We start from the raw sequence: 18,862 nt of genomic DNA, 5'->3' as shown, positions 1-18,862 counted from the left end.
TGTGTGTGTGCGTGCAAGAGATTGAGAAAGAAAGTCTGCCTTTATAAATGGGTTCAACAGATTTGAATCGGGATCATTGCGTCGTACAACCATTACACACACCATGGCTCAACGTGTATGTGTGTATGTGGGTGTGTGTGCTAAAATAATGTTCAAAACAAGTTCATTCATCTTAAACTAAAAGTAATAAATCGTACGCAACCTATGAAAAAAAAAAAAAAAAGAATACCAAAAAGGTGTTTTAAACATAATCAAGGACACTGAGTCTAATCTCATTGGACACGTTGTTCCAGTTTTGTGTCACACTTACTTACCATTATACAAGTATGAATCTGAAAAAAATAAAGCTATATAAAACCTATTCCTCTGGGATTCGTCTCTGGAACAAAGACAATAATACGAGCAATTTCCTCACTGACATTCATACCGTTCTGAAATCATGTGATGGCATTTTAACACGTTTTATGGGCGCAGGGGGTCACAAGACTCACTCAACACATACAGTCAATTACCGTTTTACAGTGTCAATTCGAGTAATGAAATGAAATTAAAAGGAAGTGAAGTGATTCATTCCCGACGGCACCAATATGTCTCTTACATAATCTCGAAGCCGCGCGCTCTTATTCTGTTGAGATGTTTTTTTTTTCTGGTTTCTTCATTTCATGCCCTCTCTTTATGCCGCTCTCTCTCAGTTTCTTAGTCCCATGTTCCCCATCAGAAGCTCATATCCCAGTGACCTCCACGTAGTCTCTGCAGGCCACATGACCTAGAGAGAGGGGGGGGGGGTTTCAGAGGACCTTCTTATATCATTACACACAGACACACACATAAACCCTCTCGTGGCTGCAGTAATTGCTATGACACGGAAGGTCATTTCCAGAGACGATGCAGAATAAGGCCAGGTTGCTTGGGACTATTTCGCCATAATCTGACCCCGTCTCCCGATGGCGGCTGAGACAAAAACAGCAAGTGACTAAACTAATCATATCTTATATAAATCCTTTTATTTTTTTTGCATTTTCTGTTGTTAAAGATGAATCTTTTCTGTTGCGGAAACGATGCGCATGGATAGCAATAGATGAATCCGTGTGCTTGGAAAGTCCTCGCAAGTCTTTTTGTGTAGGAAGGCAGGTTATATTGACAGGTGCTTTTGTGTGTGTGTGTGCGTGTGTGTGTGTGTGTATGCACAGCCTCACCGCGCCTCATTTTTTCCAGACGGATCTTGCTTGTTTCGTGGCCGATCGATCGGCTTACCGACTCGCTCCGATGAAAGGAGAGGTTTGCTCGTTGAAAATCTCGCCATTTGCCACTCGCCACTCGACTCCGCTGTTGATCCACTTTGTCGGGTCATCGTGCACAATGTCACATCAATTGACTGGGCTGATGGGAAGAGACAGACAGCAGACAGAGAGAGAAACTATTTTCCTCCGTCAGACTCTTACATCTTGCTCGGCTTTCACACTGTGTGAAACGGGCGAATGGTTTTAACAACGCTTGTCTGCACATACTACATATAGAAGTGGTTTTTTTTGCCCCTATTAAAGGAGAAATTCAACATGTATTTATAGAAGTAAAAGTTTGTTTAAAGAACATGTTAGTTTAGTAAAAGGATATTCAGGTTATGCAGAAGTGTTTGAGATATCTTTGATTGACGGGTGTCTCAGCCTATCACAGCCTGCTGTGGTGGTTGCTGTTCAACTCCGCTTCTCCCAGGCTTCCTCCACTTTGACTATTCTGTGGATTTAGGATTAGATGGCACAAAAGTTAGACCCAGAATGCGGTCTGGTCCACAATTTTAAATTATGTTTACACAAAAATGTTAGTTTATTTGCCACCTAGAGGAGCCCATACCCTGTGGAAACAGTTGTGTGATGCCTCTTGTGGCTCTTAGAGCAGACGTCTAAGAAAATATCTCGACCCAGACTTGACTTTTATTATTTATAAAAATACATATATGACAGGCTCTCGCAAGTTCCCTCATTTTATGACGGTGCTTTTTAAGTTGAAAATAAGACTTACGGTCCAAGTTTTCGCCATTTCAAAAAAATGGAATTACTGAACATGTTGAGGAAAGGTTAGGGCTGAAACACATCCATTTTCCTTTGTTGCTGTTCATCATTAAAAAGTGTTACACACTGATTTGTGAGTGTGCTGACTCATTTGTTTGCCTAATTTGTGATTTTTGGGTCGGCAGCCATCATACTCGACTGAGTTGAGCAAGCCAGTTCTCTTCCTAAAGCTGGAAATAAGCAGAAGTGTTATTGAGGGCGAAAGCACTTACTTTGTTTCTATATGAACACTTGTAATAGATTGTATGATTATGACCACTTCAACATTGATTTCCCACATCATAATTATAACAGTTCACAATTGCAGTGTGGTGAAAAGTGCACAAATCCATGTTTTTACACGTAGTATATACTTTTATATTTTACAATACACGCCATTTTTAACATTTTTTCAACTGACAATTTTGGAAACTGTTAAATTGTGTGCAGTACAGGCCTACTCACACCCCTAATTTCTTTAAATTGTCACATTGCTTTTGTGTTTTCTATTTCATTGTCTTGTTTGTCGGTGTCATATTGTACATATCTCCCACACTTGATGTTTTGGAACAGAGCATTCGCTCCGTGAATTCCCTCTTGCCTCAGTGTGCTCTGCTGTTGTTGTTTGCTCAACTCATTTCATTTTATGCCTCTATTCCCACATTTCTCTTCTTCCAATTTGAAACTGTTAGTTTCATTATATTTAATATGGCCCATTTGTCCTGTTCTTATTTGCTGTATTCCTTTTTTTTTCACAGGGATTAGAGATTTAATGATTCCCACAGGGAAGTTTGATCTTATTTTAACTCCTCTTTTGAGATCAGCGGGCGGAACTCGATTCTAAACTTTTATATGGTTTTGTGATGCCTCTTTATAGACTCTTTGTCCTCTATCAACCTGGCACACTCACAGAGCGACAGCAAGCGGCTTCTGCTACACGAGGACGTGAGACCAATGCGCACATTTCCGGGGATTTTCACTTGTCCATTGTCTGGGATGTGAAATTTTTAAAAGCTACTTAGAAATGCAATGAGCGGTGACTGCAATTACTCAGCCTTTTATTAGTCAATCACTCTAATAAACGCAAAGTGACAGATGGACTTACATGAATGAGATTCACGGGCAATAAAAATAAGCCCTTGACATCTGAGTTAGAAATATGTCCACATTTGAAATACAGTATTATCCTACAAATACGTGTTATGTGTGTACAGGCACTGTGTGCAGCGGTGGTGTTGCCTGACGTGCTGCAGACCATGGCGCTGGTGTTCAGTGGGGCAGATGTTATGTGCGCCACTGGGGATCCCGCCTCCTCAACCCCGTACCTCTTGGCCCAACGTGCTGGACAGAGGCTGCAGATGGAGTTCCTGCACCAGAACAAACTCTCTGGTAAGCAACTGTAGTTAGCCCCCTTATAGTTCACACCCCGCCTGTTGCGGTTTACTATGATGTAGCTAGCGAGGTAATATTATGATAACTCCTTGATTTGGCTTAAAACTCTACTTCTGCTGACATTTTTCCATCTAATTCTCATGAAAAAAATTAAATAATTCTGCAAAATGATCTCAAATATGCACTTGCTGCTTACATTACATTACATTACATTACAGTCATTTAGCATTTAGCTGGTCATGCTAACATTAGTGGGTTAAGTTAGAGCAGACAAAATGGCCTGTTTAATCAACTTCTTTTGGCTCTCTAACATCTAAGTAAATACTATATTTCAACACAACTGTGCATACTTTTTCATTCACTAAAGAAGAGAAAAGGAGTTCCAGGTAGAATACAGGAAACTTTCCCATGGCCAGTGTTCAAGCCAGGTGAGATGCGAGACCACAGAAAGTAGCTATGAAACAGAATAACTCATGAATTCTCCTGGACCGACCAGAAAAAGGAGCTGACGCACTCGCATAAATCGGTGAGAGGCCTTTAAACTAGGTGTGCGAGTTGGACTTTTACAACCGTCGGCGCCACATATATTCAGCCCATTGTCTTTATACTTTAACAAGCCAATCATGTTTACAACTCTTACTCACCGCTGTGCCGCCACGTTTATAAAAAGCACAGTGGGACCACAGTTTTTTTTTATTTCCACTGCCATGAATAGGAAATGAAGGCAGAAAAACCCACAAATTTGTAGCCAGCAAGTTTGAAGTTAAAAAATGAATAGAAATTGGTCTCTCTCTCTCTCTCTCTCTCCCTCTTTTTCTTTGTGTCTCTCTCTCTCTCTGCTATTTCCCCCTAACTCTCCTTTGTATTACCCACCTCATGTTTCCCGCCATCGGAGGCACGGCACAGATGTGCTGTGTCGTGTGGCTTCCTCATGATGGGTTCTTTTGTTTGTGCGGTTGCACACAGGGCCGATGATGAGAACGTATGAGATTAAAGGAGCGAGAGAGGTCATTGGCCGGGGGGGGAGACTTTCTCAGGGACTGTATTTTTACATAATGCATGCGCTGCATCTGTGCACACTCTCCTGTGGAAAGCCTGTTAGGGACTCCTAATTGCTAGCTTGGGTCACCTGGTCGCATGGTGATGGCCATTACTTGGAGGTGTGCTAAAATACACACACCCAGAGAAATGGACGAACACAAACACACTCACGCGCGTGTGGTGTTGTCCATCGGAAACATGTAGCATGCTTGCAGTCTCTATACGCTCATTATGTGTCTGGAAGTTGTTGTGCTTCATCATTAAAACAAGACAAATATGGAGCCAACCGGACTCTTCCTATAGAAATATCTGTTCAACAAAACAGACCAAATACTGCAAGCAACACGGACCGAGGTCAGCGGGGGGGGGGGGGGGGTTACCAAGAACCCAAATGCCACTCTGACAGATTCACACTGTTTGTTGGCTGCAGTGGAGATCTTGCCTCAGGGTCAACAGTCACTCTGCCATGTAGTCCCGACTTGCTGCGCCGACCACGAGAAAGCGCCTCCAGTGACGCGTGAGGTTCACCTGGGGGTCAGATGCACCGTTAAAGATGGCGTCTTGTTTACAACAAAGCCAACATTTTCCACCTTTTTCATGAGGATGTCCAACCAATGTCGGTGGTACACGTAGTCAATTAAAGCAAATAATTCCTCACTGTAGGCAATATTGACCGAGAAAGCAGAGTTTTCCAGCTTGCGGAGTCTTCTGGCGCCCAGTATGCCTGCGCTGCATGAGGAAAATCTGCGATGTGGGATAACATTGCTCAATATTGACGATATGACTTACAATGATTAAACAAATACTAATAGTGTGCATATTAGCTACACGTTTCCATACATTGAATATATAACTAGGCTAAATGTAGTTTCTATAGCAGCAACAGTAATGTTTACAACGGCAAAGTCACAATAGGAACTCAATAACATCTCACTGGAAACAAATCTTAAATGTCAATAAAATAGATGGTGGTCCTGACATCAAAATACAGAGTGAAGCTTGTAAAGCATGAAGAGTCTGCAACTTGATTCAATTAAGTTCTGAAACAAATGCCAATCATTGTCATTCTTTTTGGTGGTGCAATATTCTGTTCCCTGAAGGAGCCGGAACTTTATATCACTTCACTCGGTTATGAAGTTCTTTGGCACAGTATATTATGAGGCTCGATTGAGTATTGACTGACCCAATTTACTACGACGATCGAACGTACACGTGCACCTTTTCTAGCAGGTTTAAAAAGTTTGTTAATAAATACAATTTGTGAAACTACAGTGGGAAAAAAAACGGACTATGTGACTATTATGGTGGTGCTGAAAAGATTAGGCTCCGCACAAAACCCTGTCCAAATTCCCTGTTTGACATTTTCCGACTGCCGGACACATTGTCACATCACACAAAGCTGTGGAAAGTGGCGTCTCCTTTGTTTTTGTGCATGCAGCCCCCAGAGTTTGCAAAAAGAAAAAAAAAGACTTGTGAAAATTTAGATTAAACCCAAAAAATTGAACTTTTTCAGCGGTTGTGTCTGGCAGAGGCTGGGAACAATTCAATACCCACATGGCGCCATCCCTGCTGTATAGCTTGATGTTGAAACAGCCAAGATAGAGAGGAGAATAAAGAGAGCAACATAGCAGCCAATATCAAGAACAAAACAGAGCGCGGGGTTGTTTAGGAGACCTAAGCCTCGGGTTACAGTTAAAGTTCGGCACATGCGAGGTGACATAAGGATAGATAAAAGTGTTTCCTTTTCGTTTGAAGTGGACGTCTGCTGTCATGGCATTATGCGCGGACCTGCGGTGGCCATGTGCTTAGTATTCTCCCTTCTTTTTATTTGATCTCATAAAGCACACATCCCCAACCAGGGTGCACTTCAGGCCTTCGTTCAACCGCCACATGGTGCCGTAAAACCAGAAACTATATTGAATGAAATGGCAACAGGCATGGTTCTTCACCAAATTCCCTATTCCCCCCCCCCCGGTGGGAGGCTGAGATAAGACGGCGATAAACAATCGCCAGACTGAACAGTTCTCACTCTTCACAACTAAAATCTGAATTGGAGTGCCTCTCGGTGTGAGGAAAACATTGTGGCCGCGTCTCCTTCGCAGTGTGGAGCGCGCTCCCAATTTATACAAATAAAAACTAGAGAAGCGCCTCTATTTCCCCCCGGATGTAGTGTCTGAAAACAAAGCTGTCAGCCTGCATCTCCCAGAAACCTCGCCTCTGTCCCTTCCTTCCACAGCGGCTCATTTGTAGCTCCAGCATTGGGACGTCCTCTGATGCCAGAGCATTGCTACTTCATTAGCTCCCTCTCTCTCTGCATACATCTAAATGCATGCACGCGGGCCTCCACGGACCTAGCTGTCCCGCCCACACCTGCTCGCCCCATAGCACCCTGGGATACATGTTCATTTACATATTTCCCCCATCCCAGATTTCATTAAAATAACGCCAATGGCAGCTCTCCGAGGCAGTGTCTATTCGCATTTTCAGGCACCCCCGAGGGCGAATGCTTCCACTGAGGCGGTTTCTTGTATATCTTTAGGTTCCTTCATCATTTTTCATGTCCAGTGTGTTTTCCATATGTTGCACTCGAGAAGCTTCATAAGCCACATTGGAAACTAATTAAAATATCTAATATAAGGTTAATTTAAATTATCATGGGCACTGTTGTAGCTAAACTGTAAAATGAACACACTGCCAACGTCAAACGTGTCTCACGGTAATCTATTTTGGCACAATTCACATCTTACTGTGCTGTCACCGCCGTCTGTCCTGTCACTTCCCACTTTGAACATAGTGATGGATATGACATCAGACACGCACAACTGTGGAGACTGTACTTTGATGGTTGATGCCACTTTTTGAATGATAATTCACTGTCTCAGTGGTCAAGGAAACCAATCAGTGGGCAGTTTTTGCCCCAATTCCCCCGTTATTCCGTCTATCATAAATTGGAAGTTATGTCTAGTGATGGACTCTTAATTTTAAATTCTCTTCACAACAAAATGGGCATTGTAAAAACCCAAATTGTTCCCATTTCCAACACCTTACCGGCTAATCTAACTTAGTATACTGACGGTGTTGCCAGCGTCGCTGTCACGTTCCCAAGTTTGCGGCGTTAATGGACGGCCCAGAGGACAGGTTTGGCCAACGAACAGTTTCCTAACTCCGAAAATAAGTTTCATTCCTTGGACATGGCCCGCTCTCTGTGCTGGTGCCGCTGGTCCCCGTCGGACTGGAAAGACACGATGCTAAATGGTTCTTAAATGCTGCAGGTGCTTAACATTAACAACTGGAGGCTCCATGCCACTGCATGTCAGAACACAGACATGCAGGATCCATTTATGCCAACTTCACTCCTACCTGGTCCAGTCAGTTCATGTCAAAACATATTAGAGTAGTGGTTCACATCAGTGCTTTGAGTTTTGTAAACATTGTAATGTGGTACATTTTAAAAGAGGTCAGCGGTTGCATCGTGTATCTGAGCTCTCATATATATTGACGTATGTTCGTTGAAATGTGTAAATTGGACGTAAAGTTTCATTTGTGCGTTTATAAGTGACACATATTCATTTGACGTACTGTTCACATAAAAATATGAAATAGTGCAGCTTTGAAGCAAGTCTTTAGAATGCCATACTTTGAAGAAAGCAGTGCCATACTTGTCACCAAACAAAAACGTGTGCCATTAGAACTATTTCTAAGATGCTTACCGTATAAACAAAACACAAATGGTAGCTTTAAGCTTGCAATCTGATTTCTTCACAACAACAACTTGTGTGTCTTGCAACACGACAGTGAGCCCCTGCCGGCTATTACCCTGTAAATCTCTGGATAAGAGCATCAGCTAATGTCTTAACTGTAGACAGAGCAGTGTAAACATGTAAATTGTGTTTTATGGGAGCTCCTCACTCCACCCAAGAGGACGTTCTAGCGTTAAAAACCCCGAGCTAAGCCGGCAATGCCTCTCGCTGTTGACATCATCCCGCTTCTTCTTAAATGACACACCGCGGATTTGGAGGCAAAAAGAGTTTTATTGTTGCCACCCCAGCATCCCCGACGCCTCGAATCTCTGAAATCTCGCGGCACATTAAAAATTTATCCAGCCGACTTTCTGTGTGGATAATAAAAAGATGAACATCAACACACACACTAAATCAGAGGCCCTGTTTATTCTTGGGTCTCTATTCCACCCTGCTGTTAGCAGCATCGCAAGGCTCTGCCAGGTTGTTGACGTGCATGTTTTTAACTCGTACACAAACCGTACACTGGGCTATTGGAGGGTCAGGAGGTCACAAGCAGCCGGTGAGTCTTTCTGAGTCTTAATAACGGAGGTGTTTCCCCTGGTGGAGTGTCTGTGTGTGGATGGTTTTAATTTTCAAGTTTGAAAATGTGCGTGTGGCCTCTGGCTCAACAGCTCACTGAATAGTTGCATGTCTGTAACCATGTGAATGACAGTCCGTGTAGTCTCTTATCTTTAGCTGACTTGTACATTTCATCCATGCTTGCCTTGCATATGTTAGCCATTTGTGTTATTTACTGTGTGTGTGTGTGTGTGTGTGCGCGCGCTGATTACCCCACTGTCCACTGCTTGTCGGGGACCACTTTGTGACCGTTGCCGTGGGCGACCAGATGGCTAATTGAGCACTCTGTCATGTCACATCCCTTCGCTGGGGGACTGAGCCAATCAGCACGGGCCAGACTTCTCAACCGCCGCCCCCACAGACATCACAGTCCCATCTTAACAGAGTCCAGCTTTAGGGGCCCAGAGGGACTGTTTAGAAGGCTCAGACACACACAGAGAGAGAGAGCCTTGTTACAACTGATACAGCATCAAGCCACTGGCTTATTTACATTCTCTCAACCTGAGTGGTTGGAAAATATTGTGTGTGTGTGTGTGTGTGTATGTGTGTTGGATTCACTTCCCTGCAGTTTGCTAATTAAATCCTGTCAGATTCCATGTATTGATGATGCTGCTGTTGGCGGACACACTGTCCGTGGTAGATTCAAAGCCAGATTACAGATGTTGCTCCCTAATGTCACCCTGCTGCTGATTGGCTCTACATCCTTGTGAATAAAAATGCCTCCATCATGCCAGATGTGGTGCTGGTGTTGATTTGATTGCTACTAGCGAGACTGATCTTGATGATAGTGTATTTGTTGGGTCTTTCCTTACGGTCTTCATTACTCATCAACATGTTGGGGAAAATAAATATATTTTTTAAGTATTTTCTTTCCTTAAGATGTGAAAACGTAACCATATTTCGATGACTCATCTAGGGCTGCTTACATACATGTATCCAATCAAATGTGATGTGTGCTGACCAGCTAACCCCGCCAAAGTAAAGAGACAGCTTTTGATATAAAAATACTCAACTCAAAGTAACAAGATCATTTATTTTTAAAAATACTTAATTGAGGTTCTTACATGTGATATGTGACATCTGTTTTATTTCATTTTTCAGAATATGCTCATTAATTCCTAATATTTACTGTAATTCAAAGATCATTAATGTGCATATGGACACAGTTAATTAGTTCGACAGAGTAAGCCGTCTCGTTGAATGAACTGATTGTTTCTGCGGAGCGATACGCGGCCTTAAGATGAGGTGGTGTCAGTAAAGGGTGGAAATGTCGCTTCAATTAAAAGTGGTTTCAATTATACGTCTTTTACCTTGCCTTGATGAGAGAGCTGGAGGTGGTGACGATACAAATCTGTGAGATATTGCCAAGGCTCCGGCAGAAAGTTGAACCCCAGAATTGAAGCTAATTGAATTTGAGAACGATAAGGTTGAATGTGGGGAGCTCTTAAAGCCAGCGACAAAGGATGAGATGAGGGAGTTTAGCAGGAAAAAGAGGAAAGAAATTAGCGAGGAAGGCTTTTAATTTAAACGGACAAAGATGAAGACGGGACTGAACATAAAAACTATTTCTTTTACAGATCCAGTACTGTACATGTCGGTATGTGTCTTGAAATATGCTCTATAATCCTCGATAATTAAATGGGTTTTAAAAAAAATCCAAATGACGTATACGATTCTCATTGGACTCATTGGTCAAATACGGCAAAAGTTATCCAAATTTAGAATTTGAATGTTACCGCTGCAGGTGGAGGTGAACTGGTGAGGCATCGGAATGGCGCACTGCCACCATTACATTAATTGGGGAAAACCATTTCCCTGCTCACCTACTGTATCTCCCCCCCCTCTCACTGTAGACTTCCCCAGGCTGGAGCAGTGGTCGGAGAGCCCTTCCCTGTCTGACGTATCCCTCTTCATGGATGGCTTCCTCTACATCTCCACCGGGCCAGCCAAGACGACGCTGGACCGCCGCGGAAGAGATGGTGAGCACGGATGCATTTTTAAAAAAAAGAAAAATTTTGCCGAGGCCGATCAATCCGTCAATCCTTTTGTAAGCAATTTAAACTGCGTGTTTGTCAAGAGATCTACTCCAGTTAAGCGCTATCAGTGTCAGTCTGTCAGTTGTCAAACTGCCAATCGTTTAATCCTTACACCAAACAGTCCGGTCTAAACGATCAATGAATCTGTCTTTCAAATGCGTTCTGCATCGGTCCTTTGGGAGTATGAAAGATCTTCTCAGACGACTCAGCACTGAATGCTCTACGTCAGTAGCTACAGCGTAAATTAAGGCCAGGGTTAAGAAAATTAAGATAAAAATACATTTAACAATTCACTTCAAGTCCTCTCCAAATCCACCTAAGAGATGCTACCCCCCCCCCTCCCAAATCTCCTTGTCCTGTCTTCCAAAGCAGTTTAAAACTTTTAATCAGGCTCCATTCCACACTCCTCAGCTGCTGCTGCTGCTGCACCTCTCCTGCTCCGCAGCGGTCCCACTTCTCCAAACAGCTGGAGCTTTTTCTCGGGGCCCCGTGGGTAATTAGGAGAAGGAGCCGGCTCTGGATGACGCCCCTCAGGAATGGGGTTATTGGGAAAGGTGGAGGAGTGGGATGGAGGATGTGGGAGGGGGGGGTGGTTTCCGGGTGGGACCTGACAGCTTGCGGCTACCTACCACTCGGATGAGTGGAATCTCCTTCGTCTTGGGCAAGACATCCATCTCTATTTCCGTCAACCCCGCACACACGCTCTGCTCTCATTGGTGGTCGTACATGCCGGCTAATGAACAGGGCTGAGGTTCTTGGAAATTGCCCCTTAGAGGAGATGGCAGAAACAAATTCTCACCAGTGTCTATTGAAATTGTCATTATACGTAGAGGTGAGATTCACTTCCATTTCATTTGTTGAAGGATGGTTCACATGTATTGCAATTTGGGTCCTAATTCCATAATGGCTGGCCATCGTTTATGGCGGTTATGATAATATTGCACTCGCCAAGGAAATTGCTTGGACCTGGGAAACATGGCAACATTGCTAAGTCTGATTGGTCGGATAATCAGGTTTCAATTAAAATTGCCAGATTATCTTGACCACTTAAAATAATCTTTCATTATATTTGCTCAAACGACTATATCGTGAAAACATCCGCCTGAATCAAGCATTTTTCTTTCTCCGGGTGATTCCTCATGTTAAAGTACTTACAGAAAAAGAACACTATTGGCTGTATTTATAGAAAAAAAACCCATTGGTATGACATTAGAGAGAGCCTTTCACTCGAGATGGACCAAGACTACAGATGCACATTGTTTTTGCTAGAGGTCCATTTTCAGTCACTGTTGTGCATTTTGTACCACTTACAGACACCGCGCCATTCCAAAGCTGTACCCTTCTGATGACTTCTGTAATGTCTCGGATGATAAACACCCCGTTATGTCATCTATTATGAAGAGCCGTACAAGTTTGGCTTTTGTGCTTTAATGGGGCTTTAACTGCAGATGCAGGCTGTTAAAAAATTCAGAGGGGTTGGGTTCGAAAACTCAATGCGTTTCAGCTTCTTCAATCATGAGGGAGCACTGTCAGGACTTTGCGACCATGGAGGGACGAGGTGTTTTTTTTTTGTTTGTTTTTTTTAAGCGTACTCCAGGATGCCTTTTTCGCTTCCTGGCTAATGGTGAGATGGTCTATAGATACACCCAACTTAATAATTCATAGTTTGTAGTCGGGGCTTAATAAAAGCACTCTGCCACAGCATCCGAAACTTTTTGTCTGGAGACGACTCCAAAAGAGGCTTTCGTGCCTCCGCTGATGGGGAGCTAAATTGAGAGTACGACATGAATTAATTTGGCAAGCGATGTTGGTAATGGCCTCGACAGGGGTTCGTATGGGGGATCATTGTGCCAGTCCACCGTAAATGAAATAAAATACTGCGCTACTTAGCGTTTGGCAAAACACCGTGTTCAGTCTGGACGCCGCCGGGACTGTAGATTAGGATTAGAACAATATTCCTTCTTGTTATGTTTGTGCTGAAATCTAGGTTGAACTGGTTTATTCTCCAGCGTGGAGCCACTTTATTACCTCTTCAGTTGAGCTCCGCTCCATATTAGGCTTTTTTACGCAGTTCATTCCAGCGTAAATGAAGTCATGCTACTTCCACATTAAGGAGTGTGTACATGCTTTGTGTGCATCTCTGTCTGTGTGTGTGTGTGTGTGTGTGTGTGTGTGTCTGGCCACTCGGGAGAGTCTTGGGTGGCGAGAGAGAGAGAGAGAGAGAGAGAGAGAGAGAGAGAGAGAGAGAGAGAGAGAGAGGCAAGGCGGTTACTCTCTGAAATGGTGAGTGGCAGCAGGGAAAGGCCAGCCCCTAATTTCTGATTAGTTTTGTCTTCTCCTCATCAGCTGCGCTCTGTAACAGTAACTCAACCGCTGCCAGAGAGAGAGAAGAAGAGGATGAGGTGGTGTGGAGAGTCGAGAGAAATGTAGAATGATGTTCACAGTTTTATTGAGCACACAAATCTGAGCGCATATGAACATTCAATTACCCGCATCTACAAAGCCGGAGTCAAGTTTTTGATAATAAACCAAATATTGTTTATGGTTTCTGCTAAAAATTAGCTGTCAAAGTGTGTTTCATGATCGGAATACATAAGCAGTCACATTCATGGGAAACACGAAAGCTGTTTAAACAATTAGTCTTAATTTAATATGCTTTCGGAGTGTTCATACTACTGTGCCTCTGCTTGCCTCAATGAGTCAGTAGTGCAGTTTTTTTTAAGGCCAAAAATACATGGCAAATAGTGTTTTTTCTTCTTCTTTATCTTATGCCATATCTGTCCATTCCTCCCTGTAATGAAGTGGGCTGTAATTCTGGCACAGACAGATCGTTCAGATCCCTTCAGTTTCTCGATTTCCATTTCCAGCTCCCCTGACAAGCTGTCCAGCAGATGTCTTCATCACAGATATTTTAGTCCGATGGCGAGATAGGCAGAAGATTGGCGGAAGGGGGGGAGAGGTGGGAGAGCGAGCGAGGGATGAGGGTGATTCACTGGAAAGGGGGGCACAGCCTGCTTTTTTTTCGATGCATACTGAAATGGGTGTCTGTGCAGTGTCGATAAAAAAAGTTTCGGGGGACATTGGCCAAATCTCGAGCAGTGCAGTTGGAGACACAATCCGAGACTTTTGAGTAAATATGTAATTCTCTAACTTTGGCCGTTCAGCCAATGACTAATACGACTGTTTAAATTTGCCGTATTGCCGACTTGATGAGTTTAATCAACCTGTTCATCTTGCGTACTTGGAGCAGTTAGCGAATTTGACAAAATTACCGAAGTGAGCGAGGAGAAAATAAAGCAGAGAAAGAGATTCCACACTTCTTCTTGAAAAAAGAAGAAGCTATGCGGGGAGCACTCTTGGCGTTCAAGCTAATTGGCCCAATTTAGCTGGTGGAGGCACATACCACGGTTGGCTTCCGCTAGTGTTGTCTCTGGCGGCTGGTTGCGGACTCCCGTGGAGAACGGCTGGGCCGCGGGGGCCATTGCTGTTGTGTGTGTGTGTGTGTGTGTCTGTGTGGGGAACAGCTGGCAATGGACGCAGCTGCCTGATTGTAAATCAAGCACTATTGTCCCCCCTTTTTTTATTTTTTTGCACGGCTGCTTGTGTAGAAGCTTGTGGTATCCCGCCCGCGAAGGAAATTCTGCACCACAAACAAAGAAGGAAGAAGAAGGATGCATGAGATTTGCCGATGTGCGTTTTGGTTTTTTGATAGAGCCAGTTTCCTGGTGGAATATCTTGAAGGGATGCAAAGGCATTCATAACTCTGTGAGGAAGTAACTTCTGCAACAAAATCCTAAAATAGCTGAATAACAGTTCCATTCAATTGAGTAAAACTCACTGCAGCTATTCCACATTTACACTGAAGTCATTATTGTGCTGAAATAACAGCCACACCACCACACGTCTTTCTATTTTTGAGGTATTCTGTCACTTTCAGGCCACCTTCTGTCCTCCCATCAGTCCACCAAATCCTTCATGTCCATTCACTATTCAAACCCAAAAGAGATAAGTGTATCTGGAATTACATTTGTCAAACTCTCTGCACCTTTCTGGCCCTCCTTTAAACCCTCTTCTTGTGTTTCATTCTTATGTGGGCATCTGTTCTTTCGGGTTGGCGGCCAATATTAGGACAACTCCTCAGAAGCTGCTTGGTGGAGTGGTGAGCCCAGGGACCCGGGGTCCTGTAGCAATTTGCTTCCTGGATTCACGATGGGATTTGTAATGTCTTTTCTCCTTGGAGTTGAGAGAAAATTAAAAAATAAAAAAGTTCTTCTTTCTCCCCTCTACTACAGTGTACAGTCCGACATTTCAAGGAGACAGGATCCGAACGCCACGTGTGCCAACATGAAAATTAAATCTATTAATAATTCTGATGTTCTAGGACAATCGAGACAAAGCAAAGCCTTCCGTGACCCCTCATCACTTAAATCCTGTTTTATTTCAGTAGTTTTTTCGAGTTAAAGCAAAAGATATGCAGGAATCTACGAGAGAAAAAAAAAAGAAACATAATTTTGTTGAGCAGCAATATGTTTTTAGTGCTTTCCTACGATGTTGTTCATCTTGGGTCCCCTCACATTTTAGACAATAGCTATTTGCCGCCATTGATGTCGCATTAATGGAAATGTGTACCAGATACCAATACCATGACCCTATCTGATACCAAGTTAATATAGAAAAACAAAGCAATAAACACTTTGCACTAGTGTTAAGAAGTTAAAGATGTAATATGTATTTGTTGTCCACAATGTAGCATTATGAGGGAAAAAGGCAAAATGTCGAGATAATCAATGGCAGTTTTCTAGCAACTTATGATAGCAATTGACTTGATTTGGTGTGCTTTAAGTGTGCTTCTGATGATTATTATGGTATGAGTTTTTCAGACGGTACAAATGAAACTACTCAGTTAGTTATGGAGGCAAAATTGCTGGAAAATACCTCACAAAATACAAACTTAACTGTATTATAGTGGGAAATGATGGCCATGACATTTTCTGGAAATCCATTTGGAACGGAAGGGAAGTTACGATCTCTTCCATCACCAAGACAACAGTCCGTCCTGTCAGACAGATGGGATTGGTAATGACTTTAAATACCAGAGTATCTCTCTCCCTCCAACACACACAAACGCACTCGCATGCAAAGCTGCTACCTGCACGCATGATTTAAGATAAAGATTCTGATTATTCAGCTGCTGGAATCATTTTTTTTCTCTCTCAGCGCAGTGGGGTCAGAAGAAAAGTCTTTTTTTTAAATGCCACAGTAAGCAACAAGATATTAGTCGTTTTGCAGATTCAATGCCGTCTGACGTTTGTGTCCCAATTGCTTTTTGGAGACAGGAAAGACAAAAGAAAAAGTCAGAAAGAGCCATACAGCGAGGCAGTGCAAGGGTGAAAGAGAGCGAATCTGACATCCTCGTTTCCTATGCTTATCACACCCGTTTTCTTTTAACAGACAGTTGTAGACACTTCCTTTTTTACTATATCTGTCCCTTCAGAAACATCACACACAGTTGGCAGAGGAATGTGCAATTAGCATATTCATGAGATGAATACAGTGGAAACTTTGGAGTCACAAGCGACAGGGGGTGCGAGGGGAGGGGGGGGGGCTGTTTGTGTGTGTGTGTGTGTGTTTGTTTGTTGCGGAACACAAAAGCAGATGGCACGGTGACTTTGTAAAAATCCAAAATTAGGTATGTTTTCATGAACTTCATGCTCATTGGCTATGTAAATCGCACAGTCAGACAGTCATGAAAGACCATGTTGTTCTCCAGCGTTTCCGTCGAGATCAAGCTTGTTGATAGAAATCTGCTCGGCACTTAGAGTCTCTAAAAAGCGACCGGTAATGACGTCATCACTGCTCTCACCTCTGAACTTTTGACACCAGACGCTCGCTCAGCGTTCTGAGCTTTTCAGACATTAATGTCACAAATATTCCCTAAATAAAAGCACGATGAACCTGTCTGAGGATTTGACAAAGACGGCCATCTACATTTGAGTACATATTTTGCCAGCCAAAATCAAATTGTTACAGGAAATTCAACCTCCGCCTCTTTATAGTGCATCTAATACTTGACTTCTTTCTCTACAGGGCTTGTATGAAGGCAAATAAGGAGTCCATGAATGTGAGATACGAGTTTACGGTTCCTCCTCAGCATTGGGGAGGTTCGTTTCGGGCATTATGCTGCCACCATCTGAAGAGCGTCGAGCGTGTGCGAGGCTGTGGAGGCTCGCGCCACAATTCAAAGTGCAAATATAAACAAAGCTCGACTCTTCTAATGCCGTGTGTCTTCAGTAAGCTTGACTTAGTCGTCCTCAAATGGACAGAAGAAAGGACCGCCTCCTCCTATCCGATTCATCTTCGACTACATCTTCTGTTCTTCAACAGTGAGATGTTTGCACTCCTCTCTCCATGCCATTACCTCTTTTGTTGCTTTATTGATGTTCTTTTTTTTTATTTCTTCTCTTGGATGTTGATTCTGGAGGCGTGTTTGCTCGAAACGCCGGCCTTCAGGTGGTGTGATCTTTTTTTTACGTCTGCTCGGTTTGGCTTTGGATTAAAAACAACAACTTTGTTTTTGAGTTAACTGCTCTCTTGAACAAAAGGTGGAGGCTTATGACGCTGTCACATCTCCATTCATCTATCAGAGTGTGAAAGCCGAATGCACCGCGTCTTATCTCCGGACTTGTAAACGGTTTCTCGGTAGTGCTGTCTTAGCTGGTAGAGAGTCATTAGCGCCGTTAAATGGGGTTGGAGTGGTGCTAATTGTTCACAACCCAATCACTAACATTGCAGGCACTAATTCATTTCTTTTTCTGACTCTTCAAACAATAGCCAATTTGTTAAATGTTTATCAGTATGCAAATCATGGCTCTACAGTAGTTATTAAATAGATGCCAGACATATTGGAGAATTGTGGGTACAACCTAAAACAATAAATGTTCAAATGAAAAGTTCTCAATGTGGTATTTAGAGCATTAATGTAGCCCCTGCAGTAGATATGCTCTGAATTCCATATTGAGAACCTATAACTAGTTAAAACTATTATTTGTAGGTAGTTGAAGTACGTAATACAAAATGTGTAAACCCCGTACGTGGTGTATCTTATATGTGTCTGTGTGTGTTTGTGTATATTTCAGACATGGCCCATCGTTGGTGTACTTTAGAGGGCGGCTTCCTGAGTTACTACGAGAGCGAGCGTAGCCCATCGGCCATCGGCCGGGTGGACGTCTCCGAGGTGGTCAGCCTGGCTGTCAGCAACACAGAGACGATGACCGGAGCTGGGTATGAGCACACACGAACACACTATGGACGGGTCCCTGCTGTAAACTTTTTAGGCAAGATCGGAAACACTTCATTGGATTTTAAGCATTTTGAACAGTTGTTCAGGCGAGCTATAGGGCTTCCTTTACACAAGATAAATTGCTCTCATACACACACACACACACACACACACACACACTATGCAGTCAAATCCATTTGAAATGCCATTAAATCATAATTTACATTTGATTGTTCAACCTGCTTTGAGGTCTTTTAAACTGTTTCATTGAAAAAAATATCTTTTACTTGGCTATATTACAGTTTACTGCACATGTAACACACATCTCAACATGAACACACCTACACAGCCTCTTCCCGTTGTCATACGTCTCATTAGCATAATCTAAACTTGAGTATTATTCAATTTAAGAGACCCTATCACGGCTTTATGAGCGCTATATTTCCTGTTTACTCCGGCGGAGACGGCGGCGAAACGTCGCGGCTTTAACTGCCCTCCCTCCGTTCCCACATATCGCTTTCTCGGATTATGATTCAGTTAAAAAGTTTCTCCGACAGCAAACTTTTCTTTATGTCTTCTGGAAGTGTTACAAACGCACCAAAGGAGGAACAGATGTCTCGATCCTTTCCCGCTCACCCGCTCCCATTGGGTTACACTCTGTGTGTGTGTGTGTGTGTGTGTGTGTGTGTGTGTGTGTGTGTGTGT

General features: G+C 43.1%; 1 protein-coding gene across 7 annotated transcripts in view; it reads left to right on the top strand.

Moving 5' to 3' along the window:
- arap2 (ArfGAP with RhoGAP domain, ankyrin repeat and PH domain 2) overlaps positions 1-18,862 on the top strand; it is a 75,975-nt gene that overhangs the window by 42,755 nt on the left and 14,358 nt on the right. For all 7 annotated transcript variants that reach the window (XM_031850616.1, XM_031850613.1, XM_031850612.1 and 4 more), the window contains 3 exons: positions 3,263-3,437; positions 10,696-10,821; positions 18,015-18,159. In XM_031850616.1, coding sequence (XP_031706476.1) covers positions 3,263-3,437; positions 10,696-10,821; positions 18,015-18,159 — 446 coding nt within the window. The remainder of the gene's footprint in view (positions 1-3,262; positions 3,438-10,695; positions 10,822-18,014; positions 18,160-18,862) is intronic.

This window comes from Anarrhichthys ocellatus, unplaced genomic scaffold (genome assembly GCF_004355925.1).
Source record: "Anarrhichthys ocellatus isolate YVR2014 unplaced genomic scaffold, GSC_Weel_1.0 scaffold11, whole genome shotgun sequence".
In the NCBI taxonomy this organism is placed as follows: domain Eukaryota; kingdom Metazoa; phylum Chordata; class Actinopteri; order Perciformes; family Anarhichadidae; genus Anarrhichthys; species Anarrhichthys ocellatus.
Note: the sequence above shows the minus strand (reverse complement) of the source record. Positions and strands in the feature narration are given on the sequence as shown.